The sequence below is a fragment of the Danio rerio genome, chromosome 17 (assembly GCF_049306965.1).
Source record: "Danio rerio strain Tuebingen ecotype United States chromosome 17, GRCz12tu, whole genome shotgun sequence".
In the NCBI taxonomy this organism is placed as follows: Eukaryota; Metazoa; Chordata; class Actinopteri; order Cypriniformes; family Danionidae; genus Danio; species Danio rerio.
The window spans coordinates 30,605,496-30,630,431 of NC_133192.1; the positions used below are offsets into that span (position 1 = coordinate 30,605,496).

At 34.9% G+C, this 24,936-nt stretch overlaps 2 protein-coding genes across 8 annotated transcripts in view; both read right to left on the reverse strand.

The window, feature by feature from the left end:
• Positions 1 to 701: 701 nt before the first annotated feature.
• foxg1a (forkhead box G1a) lies at positions 702 to 15,248 on the reverse strand. Of its 2 annotated transcripts, XM_005158751.6 has the most exons (2): positions 13,761 to 15,248; positions 702 to 2,540 (listed from the first exon to the last, which is right to left on the reverse strand). In XM_005158751.6, the coding sequence occupies exon 1, from the start codon at positions 15,043 to 15,045 to the stop codon at positions 13,783 to 13,785; it is 1,263 nt and encodes a 420-aa protein (XP_005158808.1). In that variant the 5' UTR covers positions 15,046 to 15,248; the 3' UTR covers positions 702 to 2,540; positions 13,761 to 13,782.
• A 4,805-nt stretch (positions 15,249 to 20,053) lies between these two features.
• sptbn5 (spectrin, beta, non-erythrocytic 5) overlaps positions 20,054 to 24,936 on the reverse strand; it is a 46,169-nt gene continuing 41,286 nt past the window's right edge. For all 6 annotated transcript variants that reach the window (XM_068214604.2, XM_068214605.2, XM_021467431.3 and 3 more), the window contains 8 exons: positions 23,856 to 24,881; positions 23,719 to 23,784; positions 23,490 to 23,573; positions 23,214 to 23,305; positions 22,999 to 23,112; positions 20,891 to 20,976; positions 20,674 to 20,781; positions 20,054 to 20,506 (listed from right to left, as the gene is read on the reverse strand). In XM_068214604.2, coding sequence (XP_068070705.2) covers positions 20,373 to 20,506; positions 20,674 to 20,781; positions 20,891 to 20,976; positions 22,999 to 23,112; positions 23,214 to 23,305; positions 23,490 to 23,573; positions 23,719 to 23,784; positions 23,856 to 24,881 — 1,710 coding nt within the window. In that variant the 3' untranslated portion in view covers positions 20,054 to 20,372. The remainder of the gene's footprint in view (positions 20,507 to 20,673; positions 20,782 to 20,890; positions 20,977 to 22,998; positions 23,113 to 23,213; positions 23,306 to 23,489; positions 23,574 to 23,718; positions 23,785 to 23,855; positions 24,882 to 24,936) is intronic.

The window sequence follows — 24,936 nt, forward strand, 5'->3', positions numbered from 1 at the left end:
TGAACACTCTCGGCTGAAACTGTGAATTTGCTGTCATCGGTCTAATCACCGAGGCATTGATTTTTTGGGACTCTGGAGCCATATCTGCCCTAATAGCCGCACAAGTGCAATTGACTGGTCTGAATGACAGTCTTGTTTATTTAAAAAGCAAGTCAAAAGAATATGAATCATAAATGTTATAATCAACTGCAGCATGACCACGGATCAGCACGCAGAACAGTTCGGGTGAATAATTAAGGCTAATAAGACACATGGCATAGATGTAACACAAGAAAAAGGACACCTGTTTTAAGACAGAAAAATAATCGATACATATAGGTGATGAGAGCGTAGGCATGGTGATCATCGATGGCGCTTTGTGATGCAGAATTGATCTGGGCCGCAGCCTGAGAGGGGCGCAGCGGGGCTGCCGTTTGTTTAGTAAACTCCCATGAATCCAAGTAGATAATTGCTCTGTGAAATTGGTGGCAAGGGCAGCTTGGGTTCCGTGTTCCGCCCACCTAGAGGGCCGAATGAACGTCTGCATCTCTTTATTTTCTCAAATGATCAGAAACCATCGCAGCGTGAGCAGTACACGAGGAGAGAGGTATTTTTATTTGGTGCACGTTGTGGAAAGAGGATTGCGTGCAGGCCGCTGAGTTGAAACTGGGGCTCGAGCTCTGATCCTCCGAGTTGAGTCTTTGAGATGATACTGCTGGTGATGATGATGACTGCGACTGTTTATTGACTGCAAAAACAACACATACGGCATAGCTGCTCTCTTCCGATACTCATTCAGAAAATCATCCTCTGTGCTGATTTCAATTTTTGTAAGTGAGGGACCTTTACAAATTATTTAAAATAACTTTTCTAACTTTAATCTCTCTCGTTTTTGCACCTGGCCTTTTTGTTTGCGAGATAGATTTTAAGTCAAGAAATAAAAGGTTAGAACGGTATTTTATTGTTATTATCCTGTTCAGGAACTGCGGTAATAAAACCAAATTTTGTTTTAATCAAAGTTCAATTGAAAACGAAATATATAACATATATAAACGTAAAATTGAATTTAAATTTAGAATAAAATTTACACACATTTAAAATACACACAAAAATGAACCGTGCTATTAATATAATACAATCATAAAACAGATCATAAATATGGACATTTTACATCAAGTTTCATATCATAACATTTTGATTAAATGCACTTATTCGTTCACATACATATTAAATATATGAATGCAATTACATTTGTAATTAATTTCTGTGGTTACATCTGTAATTGTTGTTGGCCACTCATCTCATTATACTCAAACCCAGCCATATTATACCTATCGCTGATATTAACTGTATCCAATTACATCAAATGTGTTTTACAACTCAACACAAACACAGCAAGTGCGTTTTACCTTTAACTTTTTTTACATATGTATTTCATAGACACCTAATATAAAATTGGCCATATATATGTTTACCATATATATTTACATTTTGCAGCAGGATTGTTTTTTCACACTATTCCATTATGATGTTTTCTCACCCACTGTAAGAAAGCAACGAAAGGCCCTCATTATCTCCTGCATGATGTATTAGTTGTCTTTGAATGAGACATGTGTTGTTTACTTTCAAAACTGTAGACAATAAAAGATGATATCTCTGGAGACCTGTAATGTCTGCAGTGAGTGAAGCCTCTGGGTGTTGAAAGTGTGCAAGCTTAAACCTCTCACATCACTTGAGGGAAATGTGCCATGATACACATTTACTTTTTTTTTTTTTTTTTTTTTTTTTAGAATAAATGCATGAGATCTCTCATTAAAATAGCTGCTTTGACACTGATCCATTGCGTATGTGTGTGTGACTAAGGAGACCTTTGTTTAAGGTTTACAAGCTGCCATACACAAACACGCATAAATCTGATATTATTTAGGCATCAGTCTCATTTCTGTCAGCAAACTGGCCAAATGTTGGGAAACATTTCAGAAAATGCAGCAATCTAGAAGCTTCAGTGGTCTTGCAAAAGCTTCTCTGTCTCCCCAAAGGAATTAACGACAACAGATATGTTTTTTATCTCCCAAAGTAACAATTTACTGGGTCACAGTAGATCAGCATGTTTCCTTCTTTACAGCAAAAACATTAGCAACAGGGGAATACTGTCTTGACAACAAACAAAATGTCACAAAACATTGCTTGTAAAATATACAGTTCTTCATTTGTTGCACAATGCCAAGGTTTTCATTTCTAATTAATTTAAATTATAAGATAAGTCTAGAGGAAGAAGAAGAAAAAATTAAACTCCAACAAAGGGATGCAAAATAACAGTCTTGGGTTTGTACAATGCTTCTGTTTTCTCTTTCTTTCTTTTTTGTACTGACAGCAATTTAATCAAACTGTGACTTCATGCCCTACTATTTGCAAATTGTATAGCACCTCTAAAACATAAAGGCAAAACATTTCACAAACAAGTTACATGGACCTTGATTACAACTGTAAACATTCTCAGCATGGGTGAGTAACGCATCACAGGGTGGATTCAGGCTACTGCAGCACACACTGCCAGACATCTAGGAGGAAGACAATGACAAATTTAAGACTGTTATTTCTCTTTTCAGTTTATGCACATCCCTCTATCCCCCTCCCCCCTCCTGCCTCTTTGGCACTAAGAGAAATGGTGAAACAGTAACACTAACAGATGCCAGATCATTTTATCATAAGGCAAGATAACTGTAATATAGCTAATTTTACCTTGTATTAAAAACAGAAAAGAAAACATATGCTGCTGAAATGATAGTGGCAATAACAGTAGCAGATATAGAAACAGGGTGAGCACAGAAAAACATCTTTAACATCTGTAATTGTGAAATAGAAATCTTACAATTTATTCAAAATCACAAAATATTTTGCATCAGAAATGAATGAGGCATTTTAAAAGACATCCAAGTTATGCTCTTAATATTTTAGTGTACTTAATGGAAAATGTTTTTGTTGATGTAGAAAAAAAAAAGAAATATTAAAAAACATAAACAATTTGTTCATTGATCGAAGAATCAAAAAATTTACAGTGCTCAGCATATATAAGTGCACCCCTCACAAATCTATATTTTAAATTAATATTTTAGTAGGACGCTATACAATATTATATTTGTGCATATACATTAGATTAGTCACTGCTGAAGCCAAATCTGGAGCTTATCTAACAAAATAACTTACAATAACGGTCAAAAGTACACTCAAATGTATATGTTAAAGAAAAATATTAAATAGAAATTTAAAAAAGAGGAAAATCAAGAAAAGCAAAAACTTAAAAAATATAGTTAAATTTTGTAGGAGGCATTTGTTTGCAATATTTTACTTGAATTTAATTGCATTATCTTTTAATTTCTAAATGTTTGGTGACTAAAATAACATTTTAATAAATACAGTTGAAATCAGAATTATTAAACCCCTTTGATTTTTTTTTTCTTTTTAAAATTTTTCCCAAATGATGCTTAACAGAGCAAGGAAATTTTATCAGTATGTCTGATATCATTTTTTATATTTTCTTTTTATATCTTATTTGTTTTATTTCAGCTACAATAAAAGCATTTTTTTAATTTAAAAAAAAAAAATTTAAGGTCAAAATTATTAGCGCCTTTAAGCTATATTTTTTTCGATAGTCTACAGAACAAACCATCTTTATACAATAACTTGCCTAATTACTCTATCCTGCCTAGTTAACCTAATTAACCTAGTTAAGCCTTTAAATGTCACTGAGCTGTATAGAAGTGTCTTGAAAAATATCTAGTTAAGTATTATTCACTGTCATCATGGCAAAGATAAAATAAATCAGTTATTAGAAATGAGTTATTAAAAGATTTATGTTAAGAAATGTCTTGAAAAAATGTTCTCTCCGTTAAACTGACATTGGGGAAAAATAATCAGGGGTTTATAATAATCAGGCTAATAATTCAGCATGTTTAATAATTCTGACTGCAACTGTATATCTGTTTAATAAATCTGTTTTATTTAAATGCACCAAAATACATTGCCTATATTCACTGGGAAATGGAGAAAAATATTCATTTTCAAAATGGGGTGTACTCAGTTATGCTATATTTTTAAAAAAGCGATATAGCTTTTATTATTTTTCTTGATTAAATATAATAAATAAACAATAAAATCTAATTATGTCTTTCTGTTTTATTATTTTTATTGAAAATTTTGTTTTTTTGTCAGAAAGTAAACCAATAAAATCTGCGATGGACACCTCAACCTAATATATTTTTAGTGAATAATAAGCTAGTCCAACTATTACTGACAAATCAAGCATTGCTGAATTGTTATCACATAATGGCTATAAGGATAGCAACATTTTATTGTGATTGTAGTACAGTTATTTTAAATACTGTTGTATTATGCTTTTGCAATTTCCCCAGTTTATTTCAGTCAGTGGTTAGTTACACTAAAATGTCATTGTCAACACTGCGATTTTCTTGTTAATATTGAATTTCACATTTGCATCCAGTCTTGATAACCATATGACACGTCCAAATAATATGTGTGACTTAATCTCTTTTCCTTCTTTTTGTCTGTCTCCCTCCCTTTCTCTGTTCCTCCTTGAAGTGCAGTCACTCTGACGAGGATGAATAGTGAAAACTATTCACTGTGTCACGGGTTTGTGCACAGAGCATCAGAGGGACAGAGCTGAGGTCAATAGGAGGCACCTTAAACACCCTTATTTCCTCCCAGCCTCAAAATCGCAATTTCACGGCACTCTCATTTTGGACAACTTAATTTCGATAAAAGTTTCAATGTTGCTGTGCGCTTTTACTTGTTTGAGTTTCGTATTTGCCTACAAATAGTTTAAAAAGTGCTCAAAGTCACGCCACTCAATACTGGCATTATTGTTTCTTCAAAAGAATATCTCTTGCACCTCAAAGCAAACAGCTAGATTTTCTCACAATATCAATACTCTCATTTCCCCCTTATACCTTTATTTAACCTGGGAAAACTCTTAGAGAACAGTTTCTCTTTTGCAGCAGTGCCCTGGATGGAGGAGGGGTTAAGGGGACCAGAGTAACATGATGCAGCACTCAACTTGGGGTTAAGTGCTTTGCTCAGGTGCACAACGGCAGTACTATACACTAGGACCCTTCTGTTACCCATTCATTCTCTTAGGTGCCCCACTGGGGAATCAAGCCCACAGACCCCCAGTTTGTAGTTGGTAGCCCTGCGCGCTTAGCTAGCTACCCTATATAGGCACGCATGCTCCCTCAGATCTCTGCATCTTTCCTCCTAGTCGGTCCTGTGGAATTCCCCCTTGATCTTAGCCAACAATGCCTCACAAATTAGAGCTCCATTGGTTTGCAATCTCATCTCAAGTCCTTGTGCCCAAATCCTCTGGGCCTGTCTCTGTAACATCCTCAAACAATCGGACATCTTAACACATCTTCCTGTGTACAATCTCCAGCAGGCTGGTGATAGAGAAGTTTGCCTTGTTTGTTGGGCAGCCAAAGTCTGGCTGTAAAGCTCCTTTTTTATCAGTATAAAAAGAGTCCCCTCCTCAGAAAGTGAGGTGCTGATGAAATACTCCATGGGCACGGATGACCCACATCTATCTGCTATCTTTGGAACTATGCCAAAGCCACCATTTAGAGTATTGTCCATTCATAGTATTTCACAGGTGTAAGGATGATCATCAAGAGCCCTTTTACAGGTGCCACGTTTTGCATAGCATTCGGTCGGGGTGATAAACGGTGTAGTTTACTTAAGATAATTGACTAAAAACCGAGGCTAGTTTGCTAGCATGTTTGAAGGTTAGATGTGATGTTTCTGGAATCAAATCAATTCGAAATAATCAGTAAAGAAAGCGTTTGTTTTATGCGATGATCGTCTGTTTTTCTATACGCGTTGCATTAATAATTTCGCTAATTGGTTTTAAAGTCTTGACATTACCAATTCAACATTAAACCTAACCAGACAAAGCAAAACGTATATAATTGAATATATTCACTCTATAGCCTAATATTAATATTTGTTTACAATCAGGGAAGATGTCAACGCATGCGTCGCGTGCCACGGGGGTTTGGCACCTGTTTGTTTCGTAGGCTATATGTGTTTAAATGAAAGCTGAGGAAAAATTCTCGCTTGCGCAAATGTTGTAAAATATTATGGCTCTAACAAATCCGCATGCATTTGCATTCGAAATTAACAAAGGAATTAAATTAGGCGAGGCAACGTTTTCCTCTCTGGTTAAGTTGGCTGTCTGTCAGCAGCACCGTGTTCAAGGCATACTGATAAAAGAGGTGGGCGCGGGGCTGTATGAATGAATCTGTGCGACACTATTGCAGACGAATAGTTGTACAAGATCAGAAAGTAATCTTGATATGTTTAACAAGCAGCCCAAAGCGAAGCCTGATAAATAATAAAGGAGCTTTTAGTGGATCCAATTTATGAAACATTAACTCTGGGGGCATAATGGAGTAATTAGTTTTATCTCACGTTGGATGTTATTGGACACTGTGCCGCTGAATGAAAACTTTTATTTTCTTGGCCTGACTGTAAAAGACAACGGGGAGTAATTTTCTGCACCGGGAGAGAAGGGTGGTCTCTAAATGCTGCTGGTGAGATCTGGATGTTCAGGTACAACACAGTGTTTATGTAGTACTCCCAAAAGTGTATCAAAGTTCGGATCCATGGAAATAAAAGAAATGTCAAACAAAACAAGCATTAGACTGCATAAAATAAAGTATGGACAAGGGAAACAGGTGAGGCTTTGTTTAGGTGGCTGAGGTAGATCAATATCTCGGCTTGCAGGCCAGGAATCTTGCCCGTTTTCCTCTAGCACTCTGCAGATCAGCTTACGGCTTGTAGACAGACTGTCGCCTATACCTCACTGACAGACAACCTGCCTCACCCCAAATACTACACAAAATATCTTCATTCTCTTCTCGAGCGACCGCTCGAATTAGTAAGTCGAAATCATTTCAAAAATATGTATAGGAGGAGATCGAGGGAAATAATCAACGTTATTCGTAAACAGTGAGGCACGACATGGCGTTGTGGCTTTATCAGCCTACGCGTGTTTATGATGGGACCGTCTTTAAGGCCAGGCCCATCCTACTATGGTCCTCCTCCGCCCAAAAGTCTAACCACATATAGACAGTGTTTGTCCAAAACCTTAAAATGTCGTTTAAACTTTAAAATTTGTTTAAAATACGAATAAACATATTGTTTATTCGAATTGTTATAGATTTAGCGCTCAGATTTAGCCAGACAGCATGACGTGTTGTCCACCAGGCCGAGCGGAAGTCGAAAGAATCGATAGGTGCATTTGTGCTCGATTGGCCAAACTGACAGCAAGCGGGTTTTCATGTTTTTTCTTTGCTTCTTGTTTATTTTTATTTATTATTATAATTTTGTTATTCAATAACATGGGCTTGCGTTTTACATTTGCCAAGCCTGAATGTAGTTCATTTTGAAGATGGAATTATTTATTTAAAGATTTGGAAATGCCAGCCATTGCAACTTTCCTTCAGTCGTTCGTCCATTTTTTGTTAGTTTTTTGTTTTTGTTTTTACAATATATTTGTTTCTCTACTAGTTTTTGACAAATATTTTAACTAGGCTATCAATTTTGTTCCTACTGTACGTCCACAATTTGAATAGTTTTTAGAATTGTAAAAGGAAACTGACCAATTAATAAATAACTAATGTCAAGCACCGGCAAAATAAAATGTCTACATTGGCAATCATGTTTGCTTGTGCAAATTGTAATAAAATTAAGGAAGGAATTTGAACTATATGTCAAATCATGTAGCCTACATATGTAATTTGTCTAATCAAATACAGAGTAGATCCAATAAACATGGCGTTAAATTGAGTAGTGAAATTTATGTTTACACCATTAATATTAATTCTGCAACACATATGACATGGTATATATTCACAGGGGGGAAAATCGGCTTAGACTTTTGTGAATGATACGTAATAATTTCGGAGTCTCACACCGATATGACATCACAAATAAGAGCTTGTTGCATGAATCTATCAGCCGTTTCAGAGGCGCGAGTGAGAATTCATTACAATCCGCAGTCCTTTTTGTAAGCCTGGTGGTTCCGTTTCGGACACCCAACCCGCACTGGGAGTTTGCAATTTGATAGCACGAAGGCTGTGATTCCACGCATTGTCTCGAGGCTGCTTTTGATAGATAGTGCTTTACAAGTGAAAGAGTGATGTCAGGTAACAAGAAGAATTTTGGCACCTGTTGGTAACGTTTAAACGTAAATAAAACAATAATAAAATAATATATAAATAATACAAATAATAAAACTGTGTTTTATCCTAATAATAAGTTCAAAACCAATGATTGCTAATAACTGAATTAATGTTAATAAAACTAATAATTAAAAAAAAATGTTTATAGTTGTTGTTAATTAGCCTGAATGAATGTTATTACATCATGCATCCCAGGTGGTGTTTCCTTCTTGTGACTAAATACACCAGACTAAACATATTGGTTTAGCGCATGTCTTTTATGTGTCACACAACTCTCCAAAAATGGCTTTAGGGTCTGTTATAAGACTGAGCAAAGGAAATTATTGCTCAAACTATCACAGTTTATTGTAACTTGGTGTAGAATTAGGTGGAAGAAGTAGATTAAAATTACAATTTAAGTTCATAAAATATGACTGATATAGGCTATATTATCAAATAGATATAAACGCAATACGGCAAACGCCTGAACGCGCGTAAACGATACAATTAGCAAAACTTCGGATGCCCTATAGGCGTTTTTACACCCTTTCACCACAAAATCTGGGAAACGTGATGGATAAATAGATATTACATAAATAAATAAATAACTTAACAGACAAGAAATTAGTCACCAAAAGCTGTCTACACCGCTGACTGTTCACAGAAATGTGGTGAAAGGAGCGCGCATTAATACTCAACGAAAGCTTTTTATTTTCTTCAATTTACAATTTTTACATTTTGAATGGACATTATTTCTAAGCTTATACAGCAACTGACTATTACGCGAGAGAATGTTGGCAAAAATATAAATTTATCATTTCGAATTGAGAAAAATTTTCATGGTCACTAGCACGCACATTTAGGGGAAGAGAGAGAGAGGGAGTATGAGGAAACAGGGGCACAAATCATGGAGAACTTGGGAAACCAGCAGGCCAAAGGACACACGAGAGCCAACAACTTTAAAAATAAAATAGAAATAAACATAAACACATTTTAAAATATTAAAATGAAATATTTCACAATGTGTGTTTATTATTATTATTATTTATTACTAAATATAATCCAACTCACATTTATTTTAGTAGCTTATTTCATTAAGGTTATGTGGATATAACCGGAACACAAAAAAGTATCAGTGGAAGCTTTTGACATTGTTGTAAAACTAGATTTAAAAAATATGGAATAATTTAAATAAATGCGATTTTTATACCTTTCATAGTCACGTGTTAAAGATTAATACTTTAAAATATTTTCAAATAATTGTAAAATTAAGACTTTTTTATATTTTACACCACAAGACACAATCTCCTCTCATAATATTTTATATATAATATGTTATATTTAATAAATACACGCAGACACAGATAGATAGATAGATAGATAGATAGATAGATAGATAGATAGATAGATAGATAGATAGATAGATAGATAGATAGATAGATAGATAAGAACCATTGGATCAGTTTGAAATATATACAGTTCAGTAAGTATATAAAATGCTTATTTCCGGAGAGACCCTGGATTAAAAGAATTACATATTGATTTTAAACAATCCAATTTCATCACAATACAAGTTGTTTGTTTAACCCGACAGCTCCCTTCACTAAGTCGGGAGCTTTACACGCACTCATTAAAACGATTATTCACGATCTGTCGAATGTTTTCTGTCACTAGCAAATATTTTACTACAGTATGGACCAGAGTATAACTTAAAAACTTCCTCCAAAACAGCCTGTTGACCCAAAGGAAATGAAGAGATTAGCATGCCCTAATAGAAATGTAAATTTCGTCTTATATTGCTAAAAGATTTCTTTTTATGCGTTTCTGTCAAATTATTTATAAAACCGCTATACAAGATAGTCTCCTTTGTGCTCACTTTTCTGAAAATGATGTACACTATAGTTTAATTATTATTATGTTGAATGTAATTGTGTTAATGATATTGTTTTAATTATTTTGTCACAGTTAAATTAATAGCTATATAATAATAATAATAATAATAATAATAATAATGCTTAAACAAGTCAGTTTTTGTGCATAAACTTGTTAAAATATTACAATGTTTAGTGGGAGTATATTTCTGTATAATCGCTTGCATTTTTTTTCACAGCTTGTAAATGATATTACAGTTCGTCTTGCCACGGGGAAAACTACGTTTACGAGAGGCCATGCATTTTGCAAAGATATGAAGTTAATGTCACTACAGTTCTGCGTCATTCTAGCGCCCTCACTCTGTCTGGCTCGTCTGGCTCATGTTACTTGATGAGAGGAAACGTCATTTGCATTTTACAAGTATTTTAATGGTTCAGAGTTGGATCTGCTTCGTTAAATCGTCGTTTTACCACACCATTATCCGTCCTTTGGCGAAAGGGAATGAGCATGATACCAATGATTTTTATCACTTATTCTTACTTGGCCTTTTCCATAGTGGCTACAGTGACATTTTATAAGGCAACTAATAGGCTACTGAGATACAAAATTACACTATCATAAGCGCCAAGGAGAGATTTTTTTATACATCTACATTTGCAAATAGCAGAACGGAATATTTAAGCACAAGCTGTCGCAAGCAAGATATTCACTGCAGATCTGACATTTTGTTGAATAGATGATCGAACAGGTAGTACGTTTGCACTAACATTTGGTAATAAAGCTAAAATGATTATCTGCGTTATTTTATGCATACTTATAAAATTGCAATTTATATGCAATCATTTTTATATTTATTTAAAGTATAATTATACAAAACTATGCATTGTAAAAAAAATGTTTTCTACATTCGCATTCGTTGCGTACATATTCCATTGTATTTATTATTTTTGTTGAAATTCATTAGTTCTGTTTACATACTGCGATATTACTCTGCTGATGTGCTTGCGTGCTGTCCCCATTTCCCCCCTCAGTCTCCCTGTGCCTCGGGGTAATAAGCAGAAACCACGCCTTTTGTGTAGCCTGTGACTAAACCCGGCTTACAAGATCTTGTCAAAAGACACAAAGGAAAAATAACTATTATTTCAAATGCATCACTTTATGCATCTGCATACATTTCTGTGCAATTCAGTACATGTTATTGGTTCCACGATTCCACAGAATAAAACTGAAAAAAGAAAATTATTCCCTTGCAGAATTCAATTATTGGTACAATTTTAGGCCTCCTTTCGTCATCAGGTAAATTGATTGTTATAATCTTGGACCGGAAGCAGACGTAAATCAATTAAACAAGCTCAGAGCAAAAGGAAATAAATAAATTAATAAATACCCAAAAGATAATAGATTTGCTGTCACTAATTCCCATAAAACCGCTTTGTTCAGGAGCCTACTATAATGTTTAATATACATTACTTGCAAGCTATGCTTTTGATAAATAGCCTACCCTCTATTAATGGCTAATAATCACAGGATGTATCTCTGTATAACTGTAGAAAACACCTAAAATAATGCAAATGTCATAATGCAATGTAATAATACCATGTAATGTAATAACACCCTTTAATGTAAAATAAAATTTAAATCAAATGGAACATTTCTTATTAGTTTTGTATTTATTGTGTTGAAATTAATAATATATTAATTTTGGATTATTTTGCATTATTTTGCATATATATATATATATATATATACACACACACACACACACACACACACACACACACAAACACAGCACACCCATCAATCTAAACATAAAAAAGAAAGAGAGCGAAAGATAGAGTTTCTTTAAAATATATCAGCAAGTTAATTTACTGTCGTATGATAATTACATTTGTTTTACATTAACAAAATAACTATATTTATATTTGACTCCTAAATTTGACCTCTTTTTTGCTTTTGTTTTTGAGTGGTCACCCCGTTTAACATTTGAGTGATAACATCTTTCGAGGAGATATTGAGTTGCACCGGTCTATTGTATAAAGCACAGAGGTTATTGCATTACGGTTGGGTAGATTTAGCACAATGTCTCTTTTAAAATCATGAACAAATTACTGGAATTCACGTGTTGAAAGATAAGCTTTTTTGTACTACTGCAACTAATGATTCTATTATTGGCCGAAAAATAAGAGCAGATAGTGATCAGGCGTTATGCATTTCTCTGTATGGTCTCTACAATCAGGAGAGTTAATAAATGTGTAATAAGCAACAGTTAAATGTTTCAGAATATATATATATATATATATATATATATATATATATATATATATATATATATATATATATATATATATAATTCAGAACAAAACAGCAAAAAGTAAAAAAGGCAAATTGATCAATTCGATTCTGAGCCACATTTTTCAGGTCGGTTTGTAAGACCTATGATAAGGATATTAATATTAAATCCACTTTCCTTTGTTTGCTTTTTTAGCTTATCGGTGAAAAAGCAAGGAGCAAATAATTTATTTTGTGTGTGTCATGTGTTTTCCCCTTTTTCTGAAATAAATATGTAAGTTAATGTTTGTAACACATTGCAGGCCATGGCCTTCAAAAATACCCGCAAACTGTCGCTTAAATGTTTTAGTAAACACACTATGCTAATCAGATATTGCCAGACAGCTAAATTCTAGTTCTTCAAAAAAGACAAAATGTTCGTAATAAATGTACTTAGCCTACTTTGTTTATTTTGTTCGGTTAACAGTTTAAGCGACAAACACGGGCAGAAGACCACAAAATCACAACCATGGAATTTAAAGACGACATAAACAATCACTCAATATTTTATGAGGCATTTACTCAACACGGGTTACACGTTCGCAAAGTTAACCTATAATTACAACAGGTATTGACATTTCACTAATTACAAAAAGAATGTGACCTGCATGGTGGTGACCACATACAGTAAATATGCAAACACAATCTAAAAGCATTCATTACGTCTGTCCCCTTCAGAACTGTATGTAAAGTTATGAATACTGAAAAAAACTATATTTTGTTGCTGGATACCCATTCTTTGGCCTACAAAGAAACTGTATTGTTAATATATGTATAAAATGCACTGAAAATGCATTACTCAGTCTTTATTATTATTATTATTAAAAGAAAAAAACAACAAGGAGCCACGGATTTAAACGGGCATTGTGCACTTATAGAACATATTTATTTAAAAAATGAAAATAAAACTTTGTGTTAATTTCTGAAAAATCTCATCCCACCAGTGTGCTCATGATACGTCATAATACTGCAAACATGATGACTGGAGGTTGTTCTGCAATGTAGTATTAGATATTTTAACATTTAAACTTAGACAGAACTGCAACTGCTATTTAAATAAACATTCTAAAGTAATCATACTGCCTTTCAATAAAAGAAAAGAAAAAAAAAACTATGCTTCATCCTTTTTTTACTCTGGTCACATTGCACGTTGCTGACAGTGGAATAATAAAACAGTTCCGCGACACTTGACGTTTGTATACAATCAGAAATAAATGCAGAATAATAATAATATTAATAATAATAATACAAAATACCTGGAATTCGGCTTGCATTGTCCGTTCATTCTCCTTAATTTTTTTTTTCATTTATATATATTACAGTGTAAATTGGTGTAAAATGTTCACTTACAGTCTGATCCTGTGGATGCTAGTTAGTGTATAAGTGGATTTGATGTTGACCCTTGATTCTGATGTGTGAAGTAGTCAGAAAGTCCACTGGAAAGTCCGGAGGAAAAACTGGATAGGGAAGGCCTTAAGGAGTCACACGGGAGAGAAGAGGCCGTTTGCGGGGAGGAGGAAGAGGCGGCTCGGGAGCTCATGGACGTGCTGCTCTGGGAGGTCATGGATGGGTGAGGGACATGGGGGAAGAAATAACTGGTCTGACCCGCAAGCAGGTTCACCGAACACGGATTCAAAGAGTACGTCCCGGAGCAGGGTACGGAGAGCCCACATGGCACTGAGGCGGCCAAAGCAGCCGCTGTGAGGTGGTGTGTGGCGTACGGAATCTCTCCATTTACGAGTCTGTCAACACTCAAGCCATTTGAGGCCGGGAAAGAGTGATTGTTCCCCAAACTGTTTTGAGTCAACATTGTGCTATAGGACATTGGGTGACTAGGGTAAGCCGACGACGCGCCGTTGTAACTCAACGCGCTGCTCGCCCTCGGATGGTGAAGCGAGAGGAACGGCGACATCGGCCAATATAAAGAGCCAGCTCTATCCATAAAAGTCAGTCCGGTGGAAGTAAGCCTCGCGCCTCTTTTAAACGCCAGCTTTGCCCTAGAAGTGGTCGACCTCCGCCGAAGTTTGCCCGTCGTGCCACCGATGAACACGTCGTCGCTGGAGGGGTCAAGCATCCAGTAGTTCCCCTTCCCGGGGTCATCGTAATGTCGGGGCACTTTGACAAAACATTTGTTCAAACTCAAGTTGTGTCTGATGGAATTCTGCCATCCCTGCTTGTTCTCCCGGTAATACGGAAAATTTTTCATAATGAACTCGTAAATGCCGTTAAGGGTTAATCGCTTCTCCGGACTCTGCCGAATGGCCATCATAATCAAAGCGTTGTAGCTAAAAGGTGGTTTCTCGTACTTGCCGTTTTTCTTGTCGCCTTCTTTGCCTCCTTCGCCCTCTTTCGCGTCCCGTTTTTCTTCCTGCTTCTCCTTTTCGTCTGTGCACGAGGAGTCGTGGGATGAATTGTCACTTTTAGCGCAAGTGTTCTCCGACTTTTGCTCCTGTACTTGGGCAGGTAAAGGAGTCTTCTCTTCTTCTTCGTGCACCGTTCTGTGGTGGTGTTGTTGTTGCTGGTGGTGGTGGTGATGGTGGTTGTCGCTTTGCACGGCTTCGGGAACCAGACTGTTTATACTGAACGATGATTTAGGAATCATTTTGACTTCTTTTCTTTCTCCCATATCCAACATCACAAGTAAGATAGAGTAGCAACAACCACCAGCAGCAGCAGTTGGACTTCGAATCTCTTGCTCTGGCAACTCCTCTAATTAAAAAAAAACACACGCAACAACTATTTCATGTTCCTTAAAAACACGTCGATATGAGACAGCTAGCTACAATTAATTACGGAGCCACAGACACTAAGCTGTAAAAAAATTGCTTGAACCTTTTTAGAGACTGCAGCCAACCACAGCAGCATAAGTATTAACCGTGCAGCCAATCATTGAGCAGTTCTTAGCGCCTGTTCCAGTGCGTAAGGATACACAAGATCCACCAATGCTCATGCCCAGTCAACAATGGCTTTCATTTCCCCCAGCAAACTCCTACCAAGAAAACAGACCACATAACCTCAATCAATTTTTTTTGATAATTGTAGAGTGCTGTTTCAACATATCCATGCGTCCTCAATTTGTTTTCATACCGCAGGGGGAAAAACAAAAGGGACTCTAAGGTAGCCACAAAAAACAGGTACTACTTCCTGTATCGGAAATGTATGCCTTTTAATATATCTAGAGCTATACACGTATAACCAGAGTAAATAATAGCCTCTAAACAGCGGCGGTATGGAAAGATTTGTAGCTTTTGCATGAATTGTAGATCCTTTCAGACAGCGGATGGCTATTTAAACGCGTTTATAAATGTATTCGATCTCGTGTATCTATCACATTTTAAGGATTTTTTTTTACACAGGGAGTTATGTCCGTGCATATTCTTAGCGCTCATTCGCACGTTTATATATACGATTCTGATTATAAATGTTATGTTTATCCACATATTCAGATAATAGGCATTTTTATTCCTATGTAGCGCATTTTATTAATCACGCAAGAACCACCATCGACAGCAACTATTACAAGACATTTTGCAAGATAAGAACAAATTCAACCTCGATTTATATTTTTTTCTACGAATAACAGTAATATAGTCACTTGAAAACATTAAAGAAGATAAATGATAATATGCTGATAATAATAATAATAATAATAATAACTAGCCTACTATAATAGTAATAGTAATGCAAGTATAATAATTTATTTCTGGTTGTGATTATTGGTTGCTATTTTACAATATTTTATTCACACACAGATAATAACCAATAACAGTTCATCAGAATTGCAACTTCTCTCCTTAGTGGAAATGATATAGGCTATTTGTAGCCTTTATGATGGAGAATGTCCTTTGTTGAAACAAAATAGATACACAATAGCCTACCACATGTAAAGCACAAGTTAAGACGCCTAATATTTTATTTCCAGCAATATAAGAATATACTTACAGTCATTTCTTTATTTTAAAAATAGAATAATATCAAAACTGACTCAAAAATTCATGGATAGCGACAACAATTAATTGCTGTATATTTCGGGTTGAAGTTTTTCTAATGGAAGGGATGATATGTGTGTATTTGTGCTGGGGACCTTGCAGGGGGGTTGACTGAACAACAGACACACGCACGGCACACACGCATTCACATGTGCAAACAAGTCGTACACACAGAAACACGCAAACAAACAAACAAACGGATTCCCACAAGGTGGAATTTAGAGAATAAACCAGCAAAGACTCAGGCCTTTATTGAAATATGTATTATCATATAAGGTTAAGCTTATATTTTTAAACTACTGTATGCATAATAAAACGATACTCACTGTTTAAAAAAAATATTGTTATGTTGTGCTTGTTTTATTTTATTATTTATTTTTTTTAAATATACCAGATGCATGAATCCACATCCATTATTTTAACTCAAGATAAAAAACAACAACAATAAAAAGCTGAGAAAATATTTGCTGATTATTTGGCGACCTACAATTTTAAGGAAAATGTTGATAAATTGCTGTTGTGTTAAACACACCATTGCACAACCTAGCCTATCCAACCACATACAACAAAAACATACAAACATCGCATCGGTTGCAAATCCGGCTATAAACATTTATATGTTATTATGACTTGCATTTAAGACCTTTTTTCTTTAACGCACAGCCCACATGTTGCTTTTAATGGTTTTTTTTATAAAGGCATTGCACCTTCCAAGTCGAAGGAAAATAACAATTTAAGCATGTATGATTGTGATTTTTATAGATAGGTTGTTTGTATAAATGACACGTGCTCGTATATTCCACCTCCAGCGAACAACATGTTAATGTCTCCTCGCCCTTGTCTGACTGAGACCAGAAGTGGAGCAAAGGTGCAAAAAAAGGTTCACGCAAAAAAAAAATAATAATAATAATAATTAAATAAATAAAATTCCGACAAGATCAAAATGATTTAAAGCAGATACTTAAACGTCCCTTATTTGGCTAAAGTTGGTTACACATTTTCCTTTTAACCCGTATTGGCAGCACAAAATATTTTGCTATTGCAAAAATTATCTTTTATAGCCCATATCAAACAAAAGACTGCCGTTATCAACAGGTACAGACAAGCCTGAGATTAATATCATCTGATTAACGGAACAAACTTGGGACATTATTAAATTTGATGTATAGTCTGATTGTCAAAAGAGAGATCGGTAGATTTATAGAATTCATTCATTATAGCTTATAAGGACTATGTACACGTCCTGTGTTAACGAATACCAAACTGAATAAATGAGAGTATATTTCTATAATCAATTTATTCATTTATTTGCTTCAGTATTTTATTTTCATTAAATCAAAATGAATGCGTATCGATGTGCATGGAGCAAAGTAATATACATGCTAATGGTGTACATCAAAGCTGGATATACAGATACAAATGTTTATTGAAATTTGTATAGGTAAATAATATCCAAGAACACATTTCTATAAGCTATACTATCGCTTAAAAACAAAAACAAAAAACAGGATTACTTATTGGTTGTTGGTGGATAGTTGTCTGATGAAGTTGTTTTCAGCAGAAATGTAGGCACTTCTTCGGAATGACTGAAATGTTCATGAACATGTCGCTTAAATAAACACAGTTGTCACTTACCTCAACAAACACAGGCCTGTGTTGAAAAGAGAAGCGATAAACAGGGAGGTGATCCTGGACAAAGTCAGACCTGTCTTTTCTAAACTGCAGTTTGTGTCTTTATTAGGCTGCCCTCTAGTGGCGAAACAATCTTTTGTGCTTCAACTTCATTCAACAGATGTATTTTTTCATTACAGCACTAGTTTTAGTTGGGGTATTTCAGATATAAGTAGGGTTGAAATGACAAAACATATGCAAAAAATAATTATAACAAAATAAATGTTTAATAAAATTAACAATAGGCTAAATAAATGCCTACATTTTACAGGCCAGATAACTTAGATTGAAAGACTGCTTTTCATATCCTTTTCATATAATTTAGAATTATTGAATTTGTTCAAAATTTGGTATATTTAACAAGACTTATGATGAAATTCATGATAAGGTAGTAATACTGTTTGCACACCATAAAATAATGAAATCAATCATATTTTTAAAAAGGTTAAAATAAAACAAAATGTAAATGCATTTTTTTTTGTGCTGGCTGTGAAGACTGTATGTTTATAGGATGCAGCCACTTATGGTGATATGATTATGCCTTTTAATGTAAAAATATAGGATATGCATTTTTAAACATGTTTGTTTATTTGTTATGTTTATATCATTGTAAACAAACCAAAGACAAAAACCAAATGAAGTTCTCAAAGTTTTTACGAACAAAAATAATTCAGTCGTGGGTAACTTTTATCATTTTGTATGTGCACTACCCGTTTAAAGTTTGGGGTCAGTAGGATTTTTAAATGTTTTAAAATAAGCTTCTCCTGCTCACCAATGCTGTATTTATTTATTCAAAAATACAGTACAAATCGTAAAATTGTGAAATGTTATTGCACTATAAAATAACTGTTCAACAGTAGTTTATCGTTTAATTTAATCATTTATTCCAGTGATTTTAAAGATGAATTTTTAGCTTCATTACTCCAGTCATTAGAGTCATATGATTCTTTAGAAATCACTAATAATAATATTACTTATTATGATTATTATTATTATCATCATTATAAATATGATTATTATTAATGGTAATAGTAATAAAAGCAACAATGACTGGAGTAATAATGTAATTTGAAACTACATACAATAAGAAAGCAGTTATATAAAATTTTAACAAATATTTAACAATTTTCTTTTACATTTAGTAAATGCCACTATATGAACAACAGAATAATTTCTTTAAAAAAAAAGACAAGAACTGACCCCAAACTTTTGACTGGTAATGGGATATTTTTGAGCAATTCAGGCATTATAACCTGCAGATCATGGGAAATCTAAACAGGGTTGGGTAAAGTTACTTAAAAAGTAATATATTAGAATCACACACACACACACACACACACACACACACACACACACACACACACATAGTATACACACTTTCGCTTTGCTTTCCCTAAAAGGTAACTAAGTAACACACTTAGTTACTTTGTTTAAAAGTGACTCTAAGATTGTTATCTCTTACTTTTAAAAGTAGCTTTACCCAAGACTAAGGATATAACACACACGGATTAAGGATTTCTCATAATTTTTTTTTATAATTATTAAATATGTTTAGATGTGTATTTTTATCGCTATGTTTTAATCTAATTCATTTTAAACACGAACAGAATGTACTGGTCGTTTTATGAGGTGAAAAATTAACAATCATTTATCAAAGTCTGTAGCGCCATCATGTGGTGGCATCATTTAGTCATTTTGGGCAAAGACCTAAAAGCTGGGAGGTGAATTGTATGTAATTATTAATAATTTAGTCTTTTCAGAAGTTGTTGATTAATTAGCCTCTTGGCATTTTTTGTCCAAAATTAATGTAATTAATATATATTTTTTTGTTTCTAACACAATTAGCCATTTTTCAAAATACATTTATGCAACTTTCGACGATGATTGCAGCTAATATTAAAAATTTCCCAAAAAGGCAATAAATCATAAAACTTTGACCCCGTTTTATTTTTTTGCTTTTGATGAACTGTCACACAGTAAACATTTATAAAGTACAGTCAGAGGTAAGCATATGATTTTTATTTAAATACCAAAATATTCATAATAATTTTCCAACACTTTAGCAAGATTTGTAAAATCCTCATTTGCTGTAAATCATCAAATTCTCTGCACAAATATTTAATCATAATTTACGAGTCATTTGAAGTCCAAAATCACCCAAAAAATTTTTAAATAATTTGATTAAAACATTATTAATTTTAGAGAATACTGATTGCATCACATAATAACAACCACATAAAACATTTGATTCAAATATAAATAGGAACCCAATATTAAGGCCAAATCTGCCGCTACGTAAAAATTATTTTCTGAAAAACTTCATAAATCCGCTCCTGTTTTTGGCCTTGGCTTCATTCTCTGTCTGGTTTTGTGTTGGAGGAGGAGGAGGAGCGAATGTGGGAGGCTGTAGCCCTTTTATATTTTGAGACACACTCACTAAAGAGGAAAAAAAGGAGTTTATTATTATAATTTATTCCAAATCAAACATGACAAACAAACCAAATTTTAAAAAATGCACAAAACAGTCCAAGCTCTTAAAGTAGAAACTAATTTCCCTTCAGTAATTTGATTTCCAGTGACACGTTGCTGTGGGATAATCTCACCTGAGTCTTGGCTCTCTCCTCCGTCAGGGTATTTGTGTTTGTTGTAGTACGTGTGTGGAGGTTTTGGTGGTGGTTCTCTCTCTGTCTCACAGCTCTCGGTGGAGTCTTCTGTTAATATGAATCCTCAGTAAGTGTTAAGCAGAAGCGCACACACATACATAGGCACGTTGGCACACATAAAGGCACAGAAGTGCTCAGGCTCTGTTTGTTCTCTCACCCTTCTCCTGGTCTTGTGTGTCAGATGTGTCGACTGGCACAGACTCGCTCTTCTCTACGCTTTCACTGCTTGATTCTCTCTTCATTCTGTGTGGGGACAAACATGACAATCACAGGAGCATGTGAGAAAACATTGTTGTCTAATAATCAGAATCTTTCAGGAGCTGATTTGTGGGTCAGAGACGATTCAAAGTGGATTCAAAGTCCCTTTTTGGTGTCCGCATCAATTTAAAATGAAATAATTTTAGAGGTAAGTTTATCAAGTGCAAGTAAAGTGTCTGTTTGTGTAATTAAAATGATGAAATATGGGTGGAATGAAGTTTCGTTGTCATTCTGATATATGTATTTAAAAAAATGCTTATTCTGACTTCTACTTATTAAAATATGTTATCAAACCAAATGGCATATTTATTGTATTTAAAAAAAAAAAAAAACGAGGGTAAAAGCTATAGTGTTTTAAAGCATTGTGACAAAGTATAAAGATTTCAATTAACAATTATTTTGAATTTTGGGTCTGCACTGTGAATCTTTTTCAAAATATGACAATTTGCTGTAATATCTTAGTCTAAATATGCATGACTAGGTTTTATGGTGTATAAAATATTTGTGCTCAGCAAATATCTGCTCACAGATCTATCTTTTAAATTCATGTTTTTATTAGGAAGCTTTACAATATTATATTTGTGCATGTACATTAGATTAATCAGTAATGAAGCCAAATCTGGAGCTTATCTAACAAAATGACTTATGATAATGGTCCAAAACAAGTACAACCAATGTATATGTTAAAGAAAAATATTAAATACAAAATTAAAAAAGAGAAAAAATCAAGAGAAGCAAAAAAATGTAGTTGAAATTTTGTAGGTTGTAATTTTTTTCTGCAATATTTTGCTTGAATTTAATTGTATTATCTTTCAATTTCTAAATATGTTTAGTGAGAAATATTGTTTGAATAAATATGTTTAAAAATAAATCTGTTTTGTTTAATGCACTAAAATGCATTGTCTATATTCAATGAGTAATGGATAAAAATATTAATTTACAAAATGGGCTGTACTCAATTATGCTGAGAACTGTATTTACCGAATAACATTGTCAAAATTTTCTATAAACCGAACAAATCATTGTCATATCTTTATGCATTCATGCTTTAGAAATGCATTTATTATATTTATGTTGGTTTCAACAGGGTTTAACACATAAAACATAAAAACAAGAACATTTCAGTTTCATGACTTTAATGTCTAGTCAACTAGTAAAAATGTATTAATTTTTCTTGCAGCTTAAATACATACTGGTTTGTAGTATGTACAACTTGTAGACATGCTAGTAATTACAAAAAAATTATTTAACTTGGAAAATATATTTTTTCAACTTGTTCAAACTTAGATTTGTGGTTAGAACCTTTTAATTAATACTTCTGTTCAGCAAGTATGCATTAAATTGATCAAGTATGACACTAACACATTTATAAATATTAGATTTTTTCATTTATTCATTCATTTTCCATCTGTTTAGTTCCTTATTTATCAAGGGTCGACACAGCGGAATGAACCACCAACTATTCCGGCATATGTTTTATATAGTGCATGCCCTTTAAGCTACAACCCAGTACTGGTCAACACTACAGCCAATTTAGTTTATCCAATTCACTTATAACGTATGTCTTGTGACTGTGGTGGATACCAGAGCACCCGGAGCAAACCCACTCGAAAACAGGGAGAACATACAAACTCCACACAGAAATGCCAATTGGTCCAGCCGAGACTCGAACCAGCGACCTTCTTGCTGTAAGGTGACAGTGCTAATATATATTTATTTCAAATAAATGAATGATTTCAAAATAATAATAAAATTGTGACTAAACAAATGCAGCCTTGGTGAAAAAGAGGAGGTTGTGTCATATGATAATATCAAAATGAAATGCATTGTTTTATTGAGGCCTTTTCTTAATATATAACACAAGGACTGTTTTATTATGCTATATTCTTTGTCTTTATGCTCACCATGAATACCAATGGATTTGAACTGAGAAATGAAAAACATCACATCACAGAAGAGGTTCAGTTCTGTATATAAAAGCAATCAGTGTTGTTTATATGATGTTACCCAGGATTGTCTGAAGACACAGTTGGATTAATACATTCCTGGAGCTCCTTCAGCCACTTCTGCTGTTCTCCTTGAGATGATGCAGCAAACAGATAGTGACTGCCATCACTCAGCCTAAACCAGAAAGCCCAATGAAAACAGATAATACATTAGTTTTTCACCTGAGATGTGATCAGATGTTCCTTCAACAGCAGTTGGCATGAATCATAACTCACATGAGTTTGAACGTGTGCTCCTTTCTCCTGTAAAAAGGGTTGTCTTTACAAATAGCTCCAGCCAAATTGATCGGTGGCCAGCGTGTACAGTTCTGTATGACAAAAATAATTAAAGTCCACAAAATCCACCACACTCAAAACAATATTATAGCTCCTAATTGTTGTCGTCAACATGTGTTGGATTCACAAATGTAGGGTAAACACAACACTAACCGAGTCCCTCTTTCAAACTAGCAAATGTGTGTGTGACAATGTTGTGTGTGTAAAGCCAGATACCTCACTGGCGGCATCTTGGTCTTTAAACAGATTGAGTGTCTCCTCTTCCAGTAGTGCATAGACCGTTTCCCAGTGATCCAAGCCCTGATCCAAACCAACAGATCAATGCTCAACCATTAAGTGCTCTCACAGAAACAAAACCACACTATAAACAAAGAACTGGAGCTAAGGATGTCAAGGAGAGAGCTTTTTAATCAATATCACCATTGCTATTGGTTGGAAAGCTTACTGTATTTCCTCCTTGCTTCAGTTTAATCTCCAACGTACCCTCCATTTTGGCATCTTCTGCTCTGATCTAGAAAAGTAGACAAATTGTAGACCAAAAAAGGTGGAAACGTCAACAGAAAAGCATAAAAATGTGTTTACCTTGGTGGAAGCAGCTGGAAAGACTATTGAGGATTCCACAGAAGAGGACGCTTGTGGTTCTGGGTTGGAAACGAAAGATTGAGGTGATGACTGAGGGACTGATGGTGGAGTGGATTGAGGAAGGTTCCTATCTTCTGAGTCTTGGTTGTCCACCAATTCTGTGACCTTGGATGGTGGATCAGGAGGGTTTGTGGATGGAGGTTTTGTGAGTGGAGGAATATACGGTGACTCAGGAGATCTGGACAGTGGCTCAGGAGATCTAGACAGTGACTGAGGAGATCTGGGCAGTGGCTCGGGAGATCTGGACAGTGCCTCAGGAGATCTGGATAGTGGTTCAGGCGATTTGGATAGTGGTTCAGGAGATCTGGACAGTGGCTCAGGAGATCTAGGCAATGGCTCTGGAGATCTGGACAGTGGTTCAGGAGATCTGGACAGTGACTGAGGAGATCTGGACAATGATTGTGAAGGTTTAATGGGTGGCTCAGGTGGTTTGGATGTAGGAGGACCCCACAACTCTTTATCAGGAGTTGATGGTTTCTGACGCCTAGGAGTGATTTTTGGTTTATCAATGGTTTTCAAAAAGGATTCAGTCTCTCTTAGAGTATCGACTTCATCTTGTGAAGATGTGGTATGTTTAACCTTAGATGCATTGTGTGGATAATGAGGTCTGTAAACCGCAGTGGAGGAGGAGTCAGGGCTATCCTGACCAGAAGTGGATGGTTTGTCAGGTGATGTTACACTATCACTGTCACTGCTGCTCTTTCTTCTGAGTCCTGCTGCCACTCGTGACACCACAGGAGAATCAGTTTTATCACTTCTGCTTTCCCACAAGGCAGACCTGGGGGTAGGGACTCGGGAAGGTGTGGGTGAATCGCTGTTCTTTAGGACTGGACTGGTCAACAAGGGACGAGGGGGCAATGCTGGCCGCTCAGATGGCTTTCGCTTTAGGGATGTTACACGAACAGGCTTGTCCCTGCTGCTGTCTGTACTGTCACCTCTTTGAATTTCTTTCATCTTATTTTCCCTCTGGGAGAGCAAAGAAAGAGCAGAGAAATCAAAACGAGTGAGTCAAAGCTGGTAA